The sequence below is a fragment of the Pseudophryne corroboree genome, chromosome 9 (genome assembly GCF_028390025.1).
Source record: "Pseudophryne corroboree isolate aPseCor3 chromosome 9, aPseCor3.hap2, whole genome shotgun sequence".
Taxonomy (NCBI): Eukaryota; Metazoa; Chordata; class Amphibia; order Anura; family Myobatrachidae; genus Pseudophryne; species Pseudophryne corroboree.
This window is the reverse complement of record NC_086452.1, coordinates 158457860-158479281: the sequence shown is the minus strand read 5'-3', so window position 1 is coordinate 158479281 and position 21422 is coordinate 158457860. Positions and strand designations below refer to the sequence as shown.

General features: G+C 47.9%; 1 protein-coding gene across 2 annotated transcripts in view; it reads right to left on the bottom strand.

Moving 5' to 3' along the window:
- GLMN (glomulin, FKBP associated protein) overlaps positions 1-21422 on the bottom strand; it is a 134527-nt gene that overhangs the window by 32662 nt on the left and 80443 nt on the right. For both annotated transcript variants that reach the window (XM_063939891.1, XM_063939892.1), the window contains 3 exons: positions 16340-16445; positions 15686-15932; positions 6755-6857 (listed from right to left, as the gene is read on the bottom strand). In XM_063939891.1, coding sequence (XP_063795961.1) covers positions 6755-6857; positions 15686-15932; positions 16340-16445 — 456 coding nt within the window. The remainder of the gene's footprint in view (positions 1-6754; positions 6858-15685; positions 15933-16339; positions 16446-21422) is intronic.

The following is a 21422-nucleotide window of genomic DNA, read 5'->3' as shown; positions in this document are numbered from 1 at the left end:
ACCCAATAATTAAGAACTGCAAGCTTATTTGTATATCAGAGTTTCTGTACTGCACATGAATTCTTTTGCCACTGAGTTTGTTAATAAATCACAGAAACATGAAATATAATTTTCCTGAGGTCTTCGTCATGGTAAATATTTTTCTCTTACATCCTAGAGCAGGCATGTCCAAACTGCGGCCCTCCATCTGTTGTGAAACTACATATCCCAGCATGTACTGACACAGTTTTGTTGTCAGAGAATGCTAAAGCTGTGTCAGGGCATGCTGGGATGAGTAGTTTCTCAACAGCTGGAGGGCCGCAGTTTGGACATGCCTGTCCTAGAGGATACTGGGGTCCACATTAGTACCATACGGTATAGACGGGTCCACTAGGAGCCATGGGAACTTTAAGAGTCTAATAGTGTGGGCTGGCTCCTCCCTCTATGCCCCTCCTTCCAGACTCAGTTTAGAAAATGTGCCCGGAGGAGCCGGTCACAGCTAGGGGAGCTCCTGAGGAGTTTTTCTAGTTTTATTATTTTGAGTTTGTTATTTTACAGGAGGCTGGTTGGCACCAGTCTGCCTGCTTCGTGGGACTTAGGGGGGAGAATGGCCCAACTTCCTAAACAGTTAATGGTCCCGTTACTCCACCACGGCGAGCGTACCCTCCCGCAGCACGCTGCCTCCCATAACAGAGCCAGAAGAAATGAAGAGTGGTGAGTACAGCGCCGGCGTCCCGGTTAGCTGGTCGCCGGCGGGTATGGCGGCACAAGGGTAGTAGTGCAGCGCTGGGTGCAGGCTACGCTCCAGGAGGCTCAGAAATCACATGTGTGTGTGTGTGTTAGACGCTGCTGAGGGGCGTGCTGAGCCACTGCTGACACCCTACACTGGCTAATCGTCTGACAGGGGTTCTAACCCACTGTCAGACATTAAAATACCTCAGGCCATTATAAAGAAAATGCGGGAAGCCGAGCACCATTACGGGGGGCCGAGCTGCACTATGAGCGGATCCAGCAGCTCACCAGCGCCATTTGCTCCCTGCAGATCTATACAGAGGACGCTGAAAGGGAAGCGCTGCCCCTCCACATCAACTCCAGACTACCTCTCCGGTACCAGGGGTTTATAGAGGGGAGGGGGAGCAAGTCTGTTAGTACTAAATACCCTATTAAGGGTAGTTAGTCTGTGCCTGTGTAGTTTTATTATAAAACTATTAGCTAAGAAGGGGCGCTGTGTGGCTGGTTTCCTCATACTCTGTGGCTCTCTGAAGGACTCTGTGGGAAATTGGTGTCTGAGATTTTTCGTGTGAGTGTGTGTGTATGCATGCATATAACTCACATTACCATGTCAAAAGACTGTGTGTCTTGTACAGCAGAGTGTTTCTCTTCTCCTGAAGAGTCTATACAATGTACTCAAGACAGTACACATTCTCAGGCTTCTGGGTCTGAACCCCCGTGGGTGGACTCCATAAGGGGGATGATTTCCAATATTTCTTCATAGTTATCCCATACTGAGCAGGAGACGCAGTTTTTGAGAAAATCTGCTGCGGATCTGATGAATAAAGACTCAGCCCTCACAACTGCGCCTGTCACCCCACCCACGTATCCACAAAAGCGTACACTGGCCCAGATATTGCAGGCTGACACTGATGACGATGCCTCAGATACAGGGGATGGTGAGGTAGATCTGGGGTGGGGGAAAATTGATGCAGCTCTCACCCAAGGGGTGCAAGCTATGATTCAGGCTATTAGGGATGTATTGCAGATTTCAGAGAAGGTACCTGTTGAAGATGAGGAGTCTTATTTTAATGTAAAAAATAAATCCTCTGTTACTTTCCCTGCATCAAAGGAGTTACACTCCCTCTTTGAAGGAACTTGGGTAAACCCAGAGAAAAAGGTTCAGATCCCTAAAAGGTTACTCATCTCCTTTCCTTTCCCTCAGGAGAATAGGAAAAAGTGGGAAACCCACCTATTGTGGATGCCTCTATGTCTAGATTATTACGAAAGGTTGTTTTACCTGTCCCTGGCGCAGCCTCCTTAAAGGATACGGCTGACTGCAAGATTGAGACTACACTCAAATTACTGTACACAGCTGCAGGCGTGGCTCAGAGACCCACTATTGCTTGTGCGTGGATCTCTGGGGCCATTGTGGAAGCCATGAAGGAAATTGGCCTGCTTAACGCAAGGGTGACATGTATGGCAGTTTCGGCACGCAGAGAACTGTGGCTACGCCAATGGACTGCGGATGCAGATTTCAGGAGAAGTGTGGAGAGCCTGCCCTTCACAGGTGAGGCCCTGTTCAGTGACGAACTGGATACGTGGATATCCAAGGCAACTGCGGGTAAGTCGGCATATCTTCCTTCCGTAGCTACACCGGCTAGGAAATCATATCCTGCACCTACACGGCAGTCCTTTGGGACAGCAAAATTTAAAAACAAATCCAGGGGTTCCTCCACTGCCTTCAGAGGGGGTCGAGGAAAACCCAGAAAACCTGCAGCGACAGGTTCTCAGTAGCATACCTCAGGTTCTGCTTCCTCAAAGCCTTCGGCATGAGGGTGGACCACTCAGCCTGAATAACAGGCAGGTGGGAGCATGGTTAAAAGATTCCAGTCACATCTGGGCGACATCATGCCTAGATCCCTGGGTCAAAGAGATTGTTGCCCAGGGGTACAGACTGGAGTTTCAAGATCTCCCACCTCACAGATTCTTCAAATCAGGCTTACCAGCTTCTCAGGAAGAAAGAACAAACCTGCAATTTCAGGTCTGGAGGAAGGGTAATTCTTTGTATCCCTGGATATCAAGGATGCATACCTTCATATTCCGATCTGGCCGCCTACCAGGCCTATCTCAGGTTTGCACTACAGGACTGTCACTACCAGTTCCAGGCCCTGCCATTTGGCCTCTCCACAGCACCGAGGGTGTTCACCAAGGTCATGGCAGAGATGATGCTCCTTCTCCGCAAGCAGGGAGTGAACATTACTCCATACCTGGACGATCTGCTGATAAAGGCATCTTCCAGGGAGAGGTTGTTGCAGAGTGTTGCTCTCTCAACTCAACTACTCCAGGCTCATGGATGGATTCTGAACCTTCCAAAATCACATTTGGAACCAACAAGGAGACTTCCCTTCTTGGGGATGATACGTGACACGGAAGTACAGAGGGTATTTCTTCCATTGGAAAAAGCTTTGGTGATCCAGTCAATGGTCTGGGATGTCCTGAAGCCAGCCCAGGTATCGGTTCATCAGTGCCTTCGCCTACTGAGGAAGATGGTAGCCGCCTATGAGGCACTGCAGTACGGAAGATTTCATGCAAGATTCTTCCAGCTGGATCTCCTGGACAAGTGGTCCGGATCACATCTTCAAATGCACTAGTGGATACGCCTGTCGCCGAAAGCCAGATTTTCGCTCCTCTGGTGGCTACAGACTTCTCACCTGATCGAAGGCCGCTGGTTTGGGATTCAAAATTGGATTCTTCTAACCACAGATGCAAGCCTCAGCAGTCACCTGGGGGGGAAAACTTCCAGGGAAAATGGTCAAGACAGGAAGCCATCCTTCCAATAAACATTCTGGAACTAAGGGCTATATACAATGCCCTTCTACAAGCGGCACATCTTCAAGATCAAGCCATTCAGGTTCAGTCGGACAATGTAACGGCGGTGTCCTACATAAAACGACAGGGCGGAACGAAGAGCAGAGCTGCAATGTCAGAGGTAACAAGAATCCTTCTCTGGGCAGAGAGACAAGCAGTGGCGCTGTCGGCAATCTTCATTCCGGGAGTAGACAACGGGGAAGCAGACTTCCTCAGCAAACACGATCTCCATCCAGGAGAGTGGGGCCTCCACCCGGAGGTGTTCGCGGAGGTGAAAAGCCAGTGGGGAATACCTCAGATAGACATGATGGCCTCTCGTCTCAACAAGAAGCTCCGGCGGTACTGTTCCAGGTCGAGAGACCAACAAGCAGTGGCTGTGGATGCGCTGGTAACTCCGTGGGTGTTCCAGACAGTGTATGTGTTTCCTCCACTTCCGCTCATCCCAACAAATCTCAAAAGAATCAAAAGAACAAGGGTTCAGGTGATCCTCATTGCTCCGGACTGGCCAAGAAGGGCTTGGTATGCGGATCTTCTGGAATTACTAATAGAGGATCCGAGGCCTCTTCCTCTTCGCGAGGACCTTCTACAGCAGGGGCCGTTCGTCTATCAAGACTTACCATGGCTACGTTTGACGGCATGGAAGTTGACCGTCAGATTTTAGCCCGGAAGGGGATTCCGAACAGGGCGATTCCTACTCTGATCCAAGCTAGGAAGGGAGTAACGTCTAAGCATTACCATTATATTTGGAAAAAACGTGTGTCTTGGTGTGAATCCAAGAAGTTTCCTGCGGTGGAGTTTCAACTAGGGCATTTCTTCCTTTTTCTGCAAGCAGGTATGGATGTGGGCCTACGCCTGGGCTCCATAAAGGTCCAGATTTCGGCCTTGTCCATTTTCTTCCACAAACAATTTGCTGCCCTGCCTGAGGTTCAGACATTCTTGAAAGGGGTTCTGCACATCTAACCGCCCTTTGTGCCTCCCTACGGCTCCTTGGGATCTTAATGCGTTATTGCAGTTCCTGCAATCAGATTGGTTTGAGCCTTTACAGGAGGTAGATGTAAAGTTTCTTACATGGAAGGCTGTCACACTGTTGGCCTTGGCGTCAGCAAGACGTGTGTCAGAGTTGGGGGCATTGTCAAGAGCCCCTACTTAATTTTTCATGAGGATAAAGCTGAACTCAGAATGCGTCAGCAGTTTCTTCCTAAGGTTGTATCAGCATTTCATATCAACCAACCTATTGTGGTGCCAGTGGCTACTGACACCTCGGCTACTTCAAAGTCCTTGGATGTTGTGAGGGCTTTGAAGGTATATGTGCAGTGGATGTGCTGTTTGTGCTTTATGATCCCAACAAGATTGGGTGTCCTGCTTCTAAGCAGACAATCGCTCGCTGGATCGGGCTAACTATCCAGCATGCTTATTCCACGGCAGGATTGCCGATTCCAAGATCTGTACAGGCCCACTCTACTCGTAAGGTGGGTTCTTCCTGGGCGGCTGTCCCAGGGTGTCTCGGCTCTACAGCTTTGCCGAGTGGCTACTTGGTCTGGTTCGAACACGTTTGCTAAGTTCTACAAGTTCGATACTTTGGCCTCTGAGGACCTAAAGTTTGGTCAATAAGTTCTGCAGGAAACTCAGCACTCTCCCTCCCGTTCTGGGAGCTTTGGTACATCCCCATGGTACTAATGTGGACCCCAAGTATCCTCTAGGACGTAAGAGAAAATAGGATTTTAAATACCTACCGGTAAATCCTTTTCTCGTAGTCCGTAGTGGATACTGAGCGCCCGCCCAGTGCTTCGTGTTTCCTGCTTTGTTACTTGGTTAAGTATTTGGTTCAGTTGTTGCTGTTCATGTTCAAGTTTGGTTAGCATGGCTTTCCTTTTGTTGTGTGTGTGCTGGTTCGAATCTCACCACTGTCTGTGTATATATCCTTCTCTCGAAGTTTGTCCGTCTCCTCGGGCACAGTTTCTAGACTGATAGGAGGGGCATAGAGGGAGGAGCCAGCCCACACTATTAAACTCTTAAAGTGCCCATGGCTCCTAGTGGACCCAACTATCCTCCATGGTACTAATGTGGATCCCAGTATCATCTACGGACTATGAGAAAAGGATTTACAGGTAGGTATTTAAAATCCTATTATAAGAATAAGTTTCTTTATACATGATAACCAGATTATACTGTTTCCAGTTTAGTGGATTTTCTAAAACCTTGGAATTCTATTGTAATTTTTATGGTGGTAAAAATGGGACTTTACAGAAATTTTTTTTTCAGTCAATCCAATTAGCGCCCGTTTTTACCGCCCCACAAAATGACCTGTTTTTGGGCAAAAACACATAGGGGTAAATTTACTAAAGCATCTAAAACATGGTGATGTTGCCCATAGCAACAAACTCAATGCAGTCTATCATTTTCTAATAGGCAATAGAGAAATGATAGACAGCCTGTGATTGGTTGGGCAACATTAGCAATTCTCTGTTTTAGAAGCTTTAGTAAATTTACCCCATAGGATCAGTGATAAGTTCATGGACCTATGTGTTTTCGTGGCCGTGAATGCGAAAACAGGGCATTGATCAGGGATTTTTTATGGGACTTCAGTGGGTCCCACAAAAAAATCCCACATAAGCATGCCTCCCAACTGTCCACAATTTTCGCGGGACAGTCCTGTATTTTTGGGACTGTCCCGCTGTCCCACCCGTGGGCCGCAGTGTCCCGCGGTGGGGGGCAGTTGGGAGGCTCCTCTCATCGCTGCGCTGCTTGGAAGAGCAGCAGTGAATAGAAGTCACAGCGTCAATTCACTGGAGACAGAGGGAGCATGCCAGCAGCTCACAGAGCGCTGTGCATGCCCCCACAGTGACTGTAAACGTGGGCGAGGCTCGCGATTGCGGCACTGCCGTGAGGCCAAGCCCTCTTCCAATAGGACATGCCCCTTTTCAGGCACTCGCGAAAGGAAGTCACACTTCTCTCATTGAAAATGTTGGGAGGTATGCATAAGTGCCGGCATCGGGCTGCCTTTGAGGCTAATTGGATAGCCCCGGGGGATCAATTGGCCATCGGTAAATTATTGCATGCAATTGAATTCTCCCCTATAACTGAGAGCCAAACATACAAACTTGAGGAATAGAAAGGATTAATAACATCTTTCATTTACTAATATGGAAAAAAAAATGCAAATCAATAACAAGTAAATGTTCTTTAGACTTACCATAATCGCTTTAGCAAATACATGAAAATGATTCTCAGATCCATCTTCTGGTAGCAGGTTTAGCTGTGCCCAGAGCAGGGGGGACTTTAAGCAACTATAACAACTTATGAGAAAAGAATTGACAAACATCAGAAAATCAGGTAAGAAACTTACTGCTATAGTAATTATCACTACTGCATGCTGTAACCTTGCCATATGCTGTGTGATGAGACTTCAGCCACTGCTCTGAATATCTGGTTCTGTAAGCAATTTGGCTCACTGGCTTACATGGGTTACCAAACAATACAGATACGGTGATTAAGGTGTGTGGCACCAGAGTGTCCAATCATTTTGCACACACTCCGCTGGAGGACAATGGCTAGCCCTGTTTTCCACTCTGATATATCAGTTTAAACTTTAGTGGATTGTTGATCTGTCAGGATTGGCACATAATAGTGCAAACATAGGACAATTTGTTTCCAATATGCTAAGTGGCAGCTACTCTCATAGAATACCACTGTACAGAGGGGATCCGGTCAGGATCCAGGATCCTGACCCAGAGGGGACCCCCGTAAAATACAGACGCCGGAATCCCGAATATATTCGGAATGCAGATGCCGGCATTCCGAATGAGATCACAATTCTGGCGCCAGCATTCAGACAGCCGGGATTCTGAACTAGTGACTGACGAGCTGCCGGAGAGGTGAGCCACGGGGTGATTGGGTTTAGGCTGTGGGAAGCGGTGGTTAGGTTTAGGCTGCGGGTAGAGGGGAGTTAGGTTTAGGCATCCATTGGGAGGGCTAGGGTTAGGCTGCGGGTAAGGGGGGTGGTTAGGATTTGGCTTTGAGAAGGGGGAGGGGAGGGATAGTTTAGGTTTAGGCACCACTGGGGAGAGTTAAGGTTAGGCTGGGGTAAGGGAGGGTTAGGGGGGGGGGGAAAGGTTGGCATGCTTACCCGGGATTGTAACTATTGCGATGCCGCAGTCGGTATTCTGACCGCCGGTATTTCAGCCCCAACCCGTTTGGAAACATGTAGGTAAAATGGATATTGGTGATTTGGATACATACACAAAATGATAAAACACGTCTCTCTATTTTATCTGTGCACAGTTTGCTGCCTAGTTACAGTCTCACTTCATGACTTACTCCTGCAACATATGAAACTCCAGATCCGGTGCCAGTGAGCACCAAGATCTCAGATTTGCAGAGTAAGAAAAGCCGGCCAGAGGTTTGTGTATATGAAGCAGACAACTTCTCAATGCTTCCAGCTTACATAAGATCCCTCTCTTGATAAATATGTGGCCGCTACATATCAATAATAATCATCTGTATGAACAAGCCTATGCCATTAGCCAATCACAGACTTTGGTTTCCTCCTGGTTACTATGACAGATCACTAGAGGGATCTTCAGTAAATCAGAAGTGATAAAATATTGCCTGCAGGGAAGGCATTCTTCACCCCAAACCCCAGCTTCCCCTATTTGCTTCCAATGTAGTCTCCAATCAGCGGCGTTTCTAGAGAGGAGGGGACCTGTGTGCAGATTCAGTGTGTGGGCCCCCTCCTCTCCTGTAGCCGTCACCGCCGCTGTCCGCTGCTGCAGTGCTGAGACTCTGGCACAGTACCAGAGTCTACATCGCATGCGCAGGACTCCGAAAAATGGCCGCCGCGCCATTTTTCCGGAGTCCTGCGCATGTGCTGTAGTCTCTGGCACTGTGCCAGAGCCTCTAGCGCTCAGTGCGCTAGCAGCAGTGGTGACGGCTATAGGAGAGGAGGGGGCCCACACACAGTCACCGATGGACGGCGGAAAGGTAAGTATAGAAGAAATGGGTGCAGTGTGTGTGGTGTGGGCCCCCTCTGGACTTAGGGGCCCGTGTGCACCGCACACACTGCACCCATTATAGATACGCCAGTGTCTCCAATGCAAAAGATAAGTGAAAGATTACAGATGATCTCATCAAATTAAATAAATATGCATTAAAACAGCTGCTACATTGCAGGTTGTTGCTTTACAGAAAAATAAAGAACATTACTAACAAATACAGTAACCATATGGTGTTACGCTACCCTGTGGGATGGAATTATGTTTCTTAATTGAACCAAGTAAATCTGTACCATCCAGAACCTCGTAGTCCCTCTTTCAAAGACTGTCCTGTCGTCTTCATATATTAATCCAGATTACCATTTGATAATCCCTCTATAGAATTGCAGGACCCAGCCCTGATGCAATTACGCCACATAAAGAAGATTGCCATTATAGTAACCAGGAACGTGCCAGTGTGCCTAGTGGAACCTTTCTCATGCTTAAACGTAGAAGACATGGAAAGGGAAATGAATGTTACATCTGTTTGCAAGTACTAAGGGGGTAATTCCAAGTTGATCGCAGCAAGAATTTTGTTAGCAGTTGGGCAAAACCATGGGGGTCATTCCGAGTTGTTCGCTCGCAAGCTGCTTTTAGCAGCTTTGCACACGCTAAGCCGCCGCCTACTGGGAGTGAATCTTAGCTTCTTAAAATTGAGAACGAAAGATTCGCAATGTTGCGATAAGACATCTCTGTGCAGTTTCTGAGTAACTCGAAACTTACTCGGCATCTGCGATCAGTTCAGTGCTTGTCGTTCCTGGTTTGACGTCACAAACACACCCAGCGTTCGCCCAGACACTCCTCCGTTTCTCCAGCCACTCCCGCGTTTTTCCCAGAAACGGTAGCGTTTTTTCACACACACCCATAAAACGGCCAGTTTCCGCCCATAAACACCCACTTCCTGTCAATCACAGTACGATCACCAGAACGAAGAAAAAAACGTGAGTAAAATTCCTAACTGCATAGCAAATTTACTTGGCGCAGTCGCAGTGCGAACATTGCGCATGCGCACTAAGCGGAAAAACACTGCGATGCGAAGAAATTTACCGAGCGAACAACTCGGAATGACCCCCCATGTGCACTGCAGGGAAGGCAGATTTAACATGTGCAGAGAGAGTTAGATTTGGATGTGGTGAGTTCAATCTGCAATCTAAATTGCAGTGTAAAAATAAAGCAGCCAGTCTTTACCCTGCACAGAAACAAAATAACCCACCCAAATCTAACTCTTTCTGCACATGTTATATCTGCCCCACCTGCAGTGCACATGGTTTTGCCCAACTGCTAAAAAATGTCCTGCTGCGATCAACTTGGAATTACCCCCTATGTTATTACAATATTTTAACCCACCTTAATTATTAAAATAGGATTTTAATTACCCATCGGTAAATCCTTTTCTCGTAGTCCGTAGAGAATGCTGGGGTTCATTTAGTACCATGGGGTATAGACGGGTCCTTTGGGAGCCACTGGCACTTTAAAAGTTTAATAGTGTGGGTTGGCTCCTCCCTCTATGCCCCTCCTACCAGACTCAGTCTAGAAACTGTGCCCGAGGAGTCGAACATACTTCGAGAGAAGGAAATACACAGATAGTGGTGAGATTCACACCAGCTCACACATAACAAAAAAGGAAAGCCAAGCTAACCAACTTGGTGTAACAATGCAGCAACGGCTGAAACAATACTGAACCAAGTAACAATGCAGGAATACGAACCACTGGGCAGGCGCCCAGCATCCTCTACGGACTACGAGAAAAGGATTTACCGGTAGGTAATTAAAATCCTATTTTCTCTTACGTCCTAGAGGATGCTGGGGTCCATTTAGTACCATGGGGATGTACCAAAGCTCCCAGTACGGGAGGGAGAGTGCCGAGGTTCCTGCAGAACAGATTGACCAAACTTTAGGTCCTCAGAAGCCAAAGTATCGAACTTGTAGAACTTAGCAAACTTGTTCGACCCTGACCAAGTAGCTGCTCGGCAAAGCTGTAAAGCCGAGACACCACGGGCAGCCACCCAGGAAGAACCCACTTTACGAGTAGAGTGGGCCTTAACAGATTTTGGACACGGCAAGCCTGCCGTAGAAAAAGCATGCTGGATAGTAATCCTGATCCAACGAAAAATTGTCTGCTTAGAAGCAGGACACCCAACCTAGTTGGGATCATAAAGGACGTACAAAGCGTCCAACTTCCTGTGACAAGAGGTTCTCTTCACATAAATCTTTAAAGCCCTCACCACATCCAAGGACTTTGAGGTAATTGAGGAGTCAGTAGCCACTGGCACCACAATAGGTTGGTTGATATGAAAAGCTGACAAAACCTTTGGAAGAAACTGCTGACGCGTTCTGAGCTCAGCCCTATCTTCATGGAAAATCAAATAGGGGCTCTTGCATGACAATGCCCCTAATTCTAACACACGTCTAGCAGATGCTAATGCCAACAATGTGACCGCTTTCCAAGTAAGAAACTTGACGTCCACCTCCTGCAAAGGTTCGAACCAATCCGATTGAGGAACTGCAGCACCACATTAAGATCCCAAGGTTCCGTAGGAGGCACAAAGGGTGGTTGGATGTGCAGAACCCCTTTCAAGAATGTCTGAACCTCAGGGAGGGCAGCCAATTGTTTCTGGAAGAAAATGGACAAGTCCAAAATCTGGACTTTTATGGAGCCCAAGCATAAGCCCAAATCCACACCTGCCTACAGAAACCGTCCCAGTTGAAACTATACCGTTGGAAACTTCTTGAATTCACACCAAGGCACATATTTTTCCCAAATTCGATGGTAATGTTAAGACGTAACTCCCTTCCTAGCCTGAAGTAAGGTAGGAATGACCTTTATCGGAATGCCCTTCCGTGCTAAGATCTGGCGTTCAATCTCCATGCCATCAAACGCAGCAGCGGTAAGTCTTGATAAGCGAACGGCCCCTGATGAAGAAGGTCCTCGCGAAGAGAAAGAGGCCTCGGATCCTCCAGGAATAATTCCAGAAGATCCGCGCACCAAGCCCTCCTTGGCCAGTCCGGAGCAATGAGGATCGCCTGAACTCTTGTTCTTTTTATTAGTTTGAGAATCCTTGGGATGAGCGGAAGTGGAGAGAACACATACACTGACTGGAACACCCATGGAGTTACCAATGAGTCCACCGCCACTGCCTGTGGGTCTCTCGACCTGGAACATTACCTGCGAATCTTCTTATGGAGGCGAGAGGCCATCATGTCTACCTGAGGTACGCCCCAACGGCTTGTCACCTCTGCGAATACCTCCGTGTGGAGGCCCCATTCTCCTGGATGGAGATAGTGTCTGCTGAGGAAGTCCGCTTTCCAGTTGTCCACTCCCAGAATGAAGATTGTTGATAGCACCACCGCGTGCTTTTCTGCCCAGAGGAGGATTCTTGTTACCTCTGACATTGCCGATCTGCTCTTCGTTCCGCCCTGTCGGTTTATGTAGGACACTGCCGTTACATTGTCTGACTGAACCTGAATGGCCTGATCTTGCAGAAGATGTGCCACTTGTAGAAGGCCATTGTATATGGCCCTTAGTTATAGAATGTTTATCGGAAGTATGTATTCCAGACTTGACCACCTTCCCCTTTGGGTGACCGCTCCCCAACCTCTGAGACTTGCATCTGTGGTTAGAAGGATTTAATTCTGAATTCCGAACCTGTGGCCCTCGAGTAGGTGAGAAGTTTGCACCCACCAGAGAAGCGAAATTCTGGCTTTCGGCGACAGGCGTATCCGCTGGTGCATGTGAAGATGTGATCCCGACCATTTGTCTAGGAGATCCAGTTAGAAGGACCTCGCATGGAATCTTCCGTACTGAAGAGCCTCGTAGGAGGCTACCATCTTCCCCAGAAGGCGAATGCACTGATGAACTGATACCCGGGCTGGCTTGAGGACATCCCGTACCATTGATTGGATCACCAACGCTTTCTCTACTGGTAGAAACACCCTCTGCACTTCCGTGTCGAGTATCATCCCCAGGAAGGGCAGTCGCCTCGTCGGTTCCAAATGCGACTTTGGAAGATTTAGGATCCACCCATAATTCTGGAGTAGTTGAGTTGTGAGAGCAATACTCTGCAACAATCTCTCCCTGGAAGACGCTTTTATCAGGAGATCGTCCAGATATGGAATTATGATCACTCCTTGCCTGCGGAGAAGTAGCATCATTTCTGCCATGACCTTGGTGTACACTCTCGGTGCCGTGGAGAGGCCAAACGGCAGTGCCTGGAAGTGATGGTGATAATCCAGCAGCGCAAATCTGAGATAAGCCTGGTGAGGTGGCCAGATCGGAATGTGAAGGTACGCAACCTTGATATCCAGGGATACTAGGAATTCCTCCTCCTCCAGACCGGAGATCACCGCTCTCAGAGACTCCATCTTGAATCTGAATTCCCTTAAGTAGGGGTTCAATGACTGTAGGTTTAGAACCATGCGGTTTCGGCACCACAAACAGGTTTGAGTAATAACCCTTGTGGTGTAGATGAGGTGGAACTGGGACAATAACATCTGTTTTTACCAATTTTTGAATGGCTTCCTGTAGGATAGCACTTTCTGTAAGCGAAACTGGTAGGCCTGATTTGAAGTATCTGTGAGGTGGGAGTTCCTGAAACTCCAGTCTGTAGCCCTGGGTAACAATGTCTGTCACCCAGGGGTCCAGGCCTGATGACGCCCAGATGTGACTGAAATTTTTTAGTCTCGCTCCCACCTGCCCGATCTCCAGGCTGGGAGGTGCACCGTCATGCTGAAGATTTAGAGGAAACAGAACCTGGTTTCTGTTCCTGAGAACCTGTTAATGCAGGATTTTTGGATTTTTCCCGACCACCCCTAAAGAAGGTGGAAGGGGATTTGGATTTTTTAAATTTTGCAGTCCGAAAGGACTGCAGTGTGGATGTAGGATAAGATTTTTTAGTCAGTGGAGCTGCTGAGGGGAGACTTACCCGCAGTTGCCGTGGAAATCCACACATCCAATGCATCCCCAAACAGAGCCTGACCTGTGAAGAGTAGGTTCTCCACACTTTTCTTGGATTCTGCATCCGCAGTCCATTGCCGTAGCCAGAGTCCTCTGCGTGCTGATACCGCCATGGAAGTAGCCCTTGCATTCAGTATTCCAAGGTCTTTTATGGACTCCACCATGGAGCCAGCAGAATCCTGTATGTGATGCAAAAACAAATCCATGTCACACCTATCCATAGTATCTAAGTCCTCTAGTAATGTGCCTGACCACTTTACTATGGCTTTAGAAATCCATGCACAAGCAATAGTGGGCCTTAAAGCCACGCCTGTAGCAGTGTATAGGGATTTGAGCGTATTCTCAAACTTGCGGTCAGCCGGCTCCTTTAGAGGGGTTGAACCAGGGACAGGTAAAACCACCTTTTTAGACAACCTAGATACAGAAGAGTCTACTATAGGTGGGTTTTCCCATTTCTTTCTATCCTCTTCAGGGAAAGGAAAATGAGAATTCTTTTAGGGATCTGGAAGATTTCTTATTGTCCGTAAAATAAGATTCCTCTTCCGGCCCAGGTACCTTCTCAGTAATATGCAAAACATCCCTAATGGCTTCAATCATCAACTGCACTCCCTTAGCAAGGGATGCATCCCCACCCTGCATATCCCCATCACCGTCCCCTGTATCAGAGTCGGTATCAGTGTCAACTTGCATTATTTGGGCAAGTGTACGTTTTGTCAGGTATGTAGGTGGGGTATTTGAGGGAGTAGGAGCTGAATGCTGCAAACCGTCTACAGACTTTCTCAAAAACTGCATTTCTTTCTCATTATGTGACATCCTTGATGAAATCTGGGCTATCACTCCCCTTAAAGAATCCACCCATGGGGGTTCGGATTCGACAGGTTGGGAAAGCACATTGCAGTCCTGAGTACATGGGATAGACTCTTCAGGAGAAGATACACACTCTGCAGCACTGGATACAGAGCCCTTAGACATGGTAATGTGGATATATACACATAAACACACACATACAGGAAAATGTCAGACACAGTTTCCCCCAGAGTACCTTCAGAGAGTCACGGAGTATAAGGAGCCAGCCCCCACAGCGCCCCAGTGAGCAGTTATTATGATAACGGCCCGGCGCAGGCTAAGTAACCTTAATAGGTTAAATAGTACTATCTACACTCTCCCTTCCAACCCCCCCCCCCCCCTTCCAACCCCCCCCGTCACCCTGGTACCGCAGTGACTGGAGTTATGTGGAGGGTCAGCGTGTCTCAGCGTTCTGCAGGGAGAAAATGGCGCTGGTGAGTGCTAGATCCGCTCTGAGGAGAAGCCCCGCCCCCTGACATGGCGCGTGGTTTCCCGCACATTATGTTTATACTGGCCTGAGGTTTTTAATGTTAACAGCGGGATTAGCCCGTTAGCTACATTACCAGTGTCAGGGTGATCGCGCTGGCCCAGGACACCCCTCAACCTCGTCTACAGTAACCTGTTGCTGAGCCTTTATGGAGCACAGCCTGACAGAGCTGCGCTCCCACCCTTGTGCCGCTATTCCAGCTGGTGACCTGCTAACCGGGCCGCCGGCGCTGAACTCACCACTCTTCTTTCTTCTGGCTCTGTTAGGGGGTGGCGGCCGTGCTGCGGGAGTGAGCGGTCGCCTCGTGGGCTTGCGATCAGCACCCTTTAGGAGCTCAGTGTCCTGTCAGCGGAGATAGAGAACCATTCACTTCAAGAGTCGATTCTTCCCCCCCCCCTAAGTTCCACGAAGCAGGGAGGCTGTTGCCAGCAGCTTTCCTGTACCTAACACTTTTAGAAAAACAATAAAACTAGAAAAACTCCTAGGAGCTCCCCTAGCTGTGACCGGCTCCTCCGGGCACATTTTCTAAACTGAGTCTGGTATAAGGGGATAGAGGGAGGAGCCAGCCCACACTATTAAACTCTTAAAGTGCCAGTGGCTCCCAAAGGACCCGTCTATAGCCCATGGTACTAAATGGACCCCAGCATCCTTTAGGACGTAAGAGAAATATACAGTAGGAATCTTTTCAGAACGGTCTGTGTTGCCAACCCTTCCTTCCTTGTCCAGAGCTCTATTTTAGCCTGCACTCAGTTATCTTCACCTTTGTTTATAGTCTGACGCAAATTTATATCAAAGATCTGTACTTACAAGGTCAACAGTTCTTTCTGCATCGCCTGAATATCGGGTTCCTTGGAGAGGTCTGTGGTTTGTGAGACAGTATGAATGAAAGGCTGAGCAAATTGTACCAAAGCCAGACAGCACCGACACAGGGAATGCTTGTCCTCCAGCATCTGCTCTGTTGTATATGGCACCGGCAGACTAGCGATCCGAGAATGGAGTGTGGACAGAGACAGACCCACGGAGTAGGATTTCTTGTTTCCAAGTTTCAGGAGGACTAGAACATATGAACAGGCATTACCCTAGTTAAATAAACAATCCCATTTCACAACTAATCTGGGGCTAGAAAGTGAGACTGAAAAACAAAATACACTATGCTATTTACTGTACTCTTAACTCTATAACTCTTAACTCTGTGCTGTACTCTTAATGCCCAGGGCAGAGTCAGAATTCCTGTGTTCTGAAAAATGTGTCACGGTGTTGTAATATCCAGAAGGCAAGTACAGTATTATATGGTGGACAAGCTGCTCTACAATGCTAAGGATGAGTCTCAATGATCCTTGGTAGTAATTCGAATATATTTAAGGGATGAAAATAAAAAAATACAAAAGAAAATTATACAGTTATACTGCAATTATACAGTTTTTCTATGATCACGGAGGGAAGATGAAGCTCACATTGTACCTGTTTGCAGAGGCTGTAGCAGAAACAAAATAACGTGAGATAAGTAATCCACAACTTCGTCAATCTGCTCAAGTATACCCAACACAATCTCCTTAGGGTTACAAAGCTGTACAGTAAGAGAGTCATAAGTACATTAAACATTGCAAATTACTTTACACTGTACAAGTATAATAATAATAAATAATAATAATAACACTACTAGTAAGAGGATCATCCCAAAGGGGTATTCAATTAGTGCTGGGCATGCTGTACTTTACGGGATCCGGTCTGAAGATCGCCAGTGTCTAGGTCGACAACTATTGGTCGACAGTCATTAGGTCGACAGGGTTTCTAGGTCGCCAGGTCAAAAGGTCGACATGAGGTGTGTTTTTTTTAAATTCTTTTTTGAAACTTTTTCATACTTAACGATCCACGCGGACTACGATTGGGAATAGTAACCTTGCCTGAAACATGGCGAGCGAAGCGAGCCATGCGAGGGTACACAGTGCACTAATCGGGCTTCCCGGTCACTATACGGAGAAAACGACACCAAAAAATAAGATTTTACTCACCGGTAATTCTATTTCTCGTAGTCCGTAGTGGATGCTGGGAACTCCGTAAGGACCATGGGGAATAGACGGGCTCCGCAGGAGACTGGGCACTCTAAAGAAAAGATTAGGTACAATCTGGTGTGCACTGGCTCCTCCCTCTATGCCCCTCCTCCAGACCTCAGTTAGGGAAACTGTGCCCGGAAGAGCTGACATTACAAGGAAAGGATTATTGGAATCCAGGGTAAGACTCATACCAGCCACACCAATCACACCGTACAACTTGTGATAACCATACCCAGTTAACAGTATGAACAACAACTGAGCCTCACTCAACGGATGGCTCATAACAATAACCCTTATTTAAGCAATAACTATATACACGTATTGCAGAAAGTCCGCACTTGGGACGGGCGCCCAGCATCCACTACGGACTACGAGAAATAGAATTACCGGTGAGTAAATTCTTATTTTCTCTGACGTCCTAGTGGATGCTGGGAACTCCGTAAGGACCATGGGGATTATACCAAAGCTCCCAAACGGGCGGGAGAGTGCGGATGACTCTGCAGCACCGAATAAGCAAACACAAGGTCCTCCTCAGCCAGGGTATCAAACTTGTAGAACTTTGCAAAGGTGTTTGAACCCGATCAAGTAGCCGCTCGGCAAAGCTGTAAAGCCGAGACCCCTCGGGCAGCCGCCCAAGAAGAGCCCACCTTCCTTGTGGAATGGGCTTTTACTGATTTTGGATGCGGCAATCCAGCCGCAGAATGAGCCAGCTGAATCGTGCTACAGATCCAATAGTTTGCTTTGAAGCAGGAGCACCCAGCTTGTTGGGTGCATGCAGGATAAACAGCGAGTCAGTCTTCCTGACTCCAGCCATTCTGGAAACATATATTTTCAAAGCCCTGACTACGTCCAGCAACTTGGAGTCCTCCAAGTCCCGAGTAGCCGCAGGCACCACAATAGGTTGGTTCAAATGAAACGATGATACCACCTTTGGGAGAAATTGGGGACGAGTCCTCAATTCTGCCCTGTCCATATGGAAGATCAGATATGGGCTTTTACATGACAAAGCCGCCAATTCCGACACACGCCTAGCCGATGCTAAGGCCAACAGCATGACCACTTTCCACGTGAGATACTTTAGTTCCACAGTCTTAAGTGGCTCAAACCAGTGGGATTTCAGGAAATTCAACACAACGTTAAGATCCCAGGGTGCCACTGGTGGCACAAAAGGGGGATGAATATGCAGCACTCCCTTAACAAACGTCTGAACCTCAGGCAGTGAATCCAGTTCTTTTTGAAAGAAAATGGATAGGGCCGAAATCTGGACCTTTATGGACCCCAATTTTAGGCCCATAGTCACCCCTGACTGTATGAAGTGCAGGAATCGACCCAGCTGGAATTCCTCTGTAGGGGCCTTTCTGGACTCACACCAAGCAACATATTTTCGCCATATACGGTGATAATGCTTTGCTGTCACGTCCTTCCTAGCCTTTATCAGCGTAGGAATAACTTCATCCGGAATGCCTTTTTCCGCTAGAATCCGGCGTTCAACCGCCATGCCGTCAAACACAGCCGCGGTAAGTCTTGGCCCTTGTTGCAGCAGGTCCTGTCTGAGAGGCAGAGGCCATGGGTCCTCTGTGCGCATTTCTTGCAGTTCCGGGTACCAAGTCCTTCTTGGCCAATCCGGAACAATGAGTATTGTTCTTATTCCTCTCTTTTACTATTCTCAGTACCTTGGGTATGAGAGGAAGAGGAGGAAACACATATACCGACTGGTACACCCACGGTGTCACTAGGGCGTCCACAGCTATCGCCTGAGGGTCTCTTGACCTGGCGCAATATCTTTTTAGCTTCGTCAATCTGCTCAAGTATACCCAACACAATCTCCTTAGGGTTACAAAGCTGTACAGTAAGAGAGTCATAAGTACATTAAACATTGCAAATTACTTTACACTGTACAAGTATAATAATAATAAATAATAATAATAACACTACTAGTAAGAGGATCATCCCAAAGGGGTATTCAATTAGTGCTGGGCATGCTGTACTTTACGGGATCCGGTCTGAAGATCGCCAGTGTCTAGGTCGACAATGTTTGGGTCGACCACTATTGGTCGACAGTCATTAGGTCGACAGGGTTTCTAGGTCGCCAGGTCAAAAGGTCGACATGAGGTGTGTTTTTTTTAAATTCTTTTTTGAAACTTTTTCATACTTAACGATCCACGCGGACTACGATTGGGAATAGTAACCTTGCCTGAAACATGGCGAGCGAAGCGAGCCATGCGAGGGTACACAGTGCACTAATCGGGCTTCCCGGTCACTATACGGAGAAAACGACACCAAAAAATAAGATTTTACTCACCGGTAATTCTATTTCTCGTAGTCCGTAGTGGATGCTGGGAACTCCGTAAGGACCATGGGGAATAGACGGGCTCCGCAGGAGACTGGGCACTCTAAAGAAAAGATTAGGTACAATCTGGTGTGCACTGGCTCCTCCCTCTATGCCCCTCCTCCAGACCTCAGTTAGGGAAACTGTGCCCGGAAGAGCTGACATTACAAGGAAAGGATTATTGGAATCCAGGGTAAGACTCATACCAGCCACACCAATCACACCGTACAACTTGTGATAACCATACCCAGTTAACAGTATGAACAACAACTGAGCCTCACTCAACGGATGGCTCATAACAATAACCCTTATTTAAGCAATAACTATATACACGTATTGCAGAAAGTCCGCACTTGGGACGGGCGCCCAGCATCCACTACGGACTACGAGAAATAGAATTACCGGTGAGTAAATTCTTATTTTCTCTGACGTCCTAGTGGATGCTGGGAACTCCGTAAGGACCATGGGGATTATACCAAAGCTCCCAAACGGGCGGGAGAGTGCGGATGACTCTGCAGCACCGAATAAGCAAACACAAGGTCCTCCTCAGCCAGGGTATCAAACTTGTAGAACTTTGCAAAGGTGTTTGAACCCGATCAAGTAGCCGCTCGGCAAAGCTGTAAAGCCGAGACCCCTCGGGCAGCCGCCCAAGAAGAGCCCACCTTCCTTGTGGAATGGGCTTTTACTGATTTTGGATGCGGCAATCCAGCCGCAGAATGAGCCAGCTGAATCGTGCTACAGATCCAATAGTTTGCTTTGAAGCAGGAGCACCCAGCTTGTTGGGTGCATGCAGGATAAACAGCGAGTCAGTCTTCCTGACTCCAGCCATTCTGGAAACATATATTTTCAAAGCCCTGACTACGTCCAGCAACTTGGAGTCCTCCAAGTCCCGAGTAGCCGCAGGCACCACAATAGGTTGGTTCAAATGAAACGATGATACCACCTTTGGGAGAAATTGGGGACGAGTCCTCAATTCTGCCCTGTCCATATGGAAGATCAGATATGGGCTTTTACATGACAAAGCCGCCAATTCCGACACACGCCTAGCCGATGCTAAGGCCAACAGCATGACCACTTTCCACGTGAGATACTTTAGTTCCACAGTCTTAAGTGGCTCAAACCAGTGGGATTTCAGGAAATTCAACACAACGTTAAGATCCCAGGGTGCCACTGGTGGCACAAAAGGGGGATGAATATGCAGCACTCCCTTAACAAACGTCTGAACCTCAGGCAGTGAATCCAGTTCTTTTTGAAAGAAAATGGATAGGGCCGAAATCTGGACCTTTATGGACCCCAATTTTAGGCCCATAGTCACCCCTGACTGTATGAAGTGCAGGAATCGACCCAGCTGGAATTCCTCTGTAGGGGCCTTTCTGGACTCACACCAAGCAACATATTTTCGCCATATACGGTGATAATGCTTTGCTGTCACGTCCTTCCTAGCCTTTATCAGCGTAGGAATAACTTCATCCGGAATGCCTTTTTCCGCTAGAATCCGGCGTTCAACCGCCATGCCGTCAAACACAGCCGCGGTAAGTCTTGGCCCTTGTTGCAGCAGGTCCTGTCTGAGAGGCAGAGGCCATGGGTCCTCTGTGCGCATTTCTTGCAGTTCCGGGTACCAAGTCCTTCTTGGCCAATCCGGAACAATGAGTATTGTTCTTATTCCTCTCTTTTACTATTCTCAGTACCTTGGGTATGAGAGGAAGAGGAGGAAACACATATACCGACTGGTACACCCACGGTGTCACTAGGGCGTCCACAGCTATCGCCTGAGGGTCTCTTGACCTGGCGCAATATCTTTTTAGCTTTTTGTTGAGGCGGGACGCCATCATGTCCACCTGTGGCAGTTCCCATCGCTTTGCAATCTGTGTGAAAACCTCTTGATGAAGTCCCCACTCTCCCGGGTGGAGGTCGTGTCTGCTGAGGAAGTCTGCTTCCCAGTTGTCCACTCCCGGAATGAACACTGCTGACAGTGCTTGCACGTGATTCTCCGCCCACCGAAGAATCTTTGTGGCTTCCGCCATTGCCATCCTGCTTCTTGTGCCGCCCTGGCGGTTTACATGGGCGACCGCCGTGATGTTGTCTGACTGAATCAGCACTGGCCGGTTTCGAAGCAGGGGCTCTGCTTGACTCAGGGCGTTGTAAATGGCCCTTAGTTCCA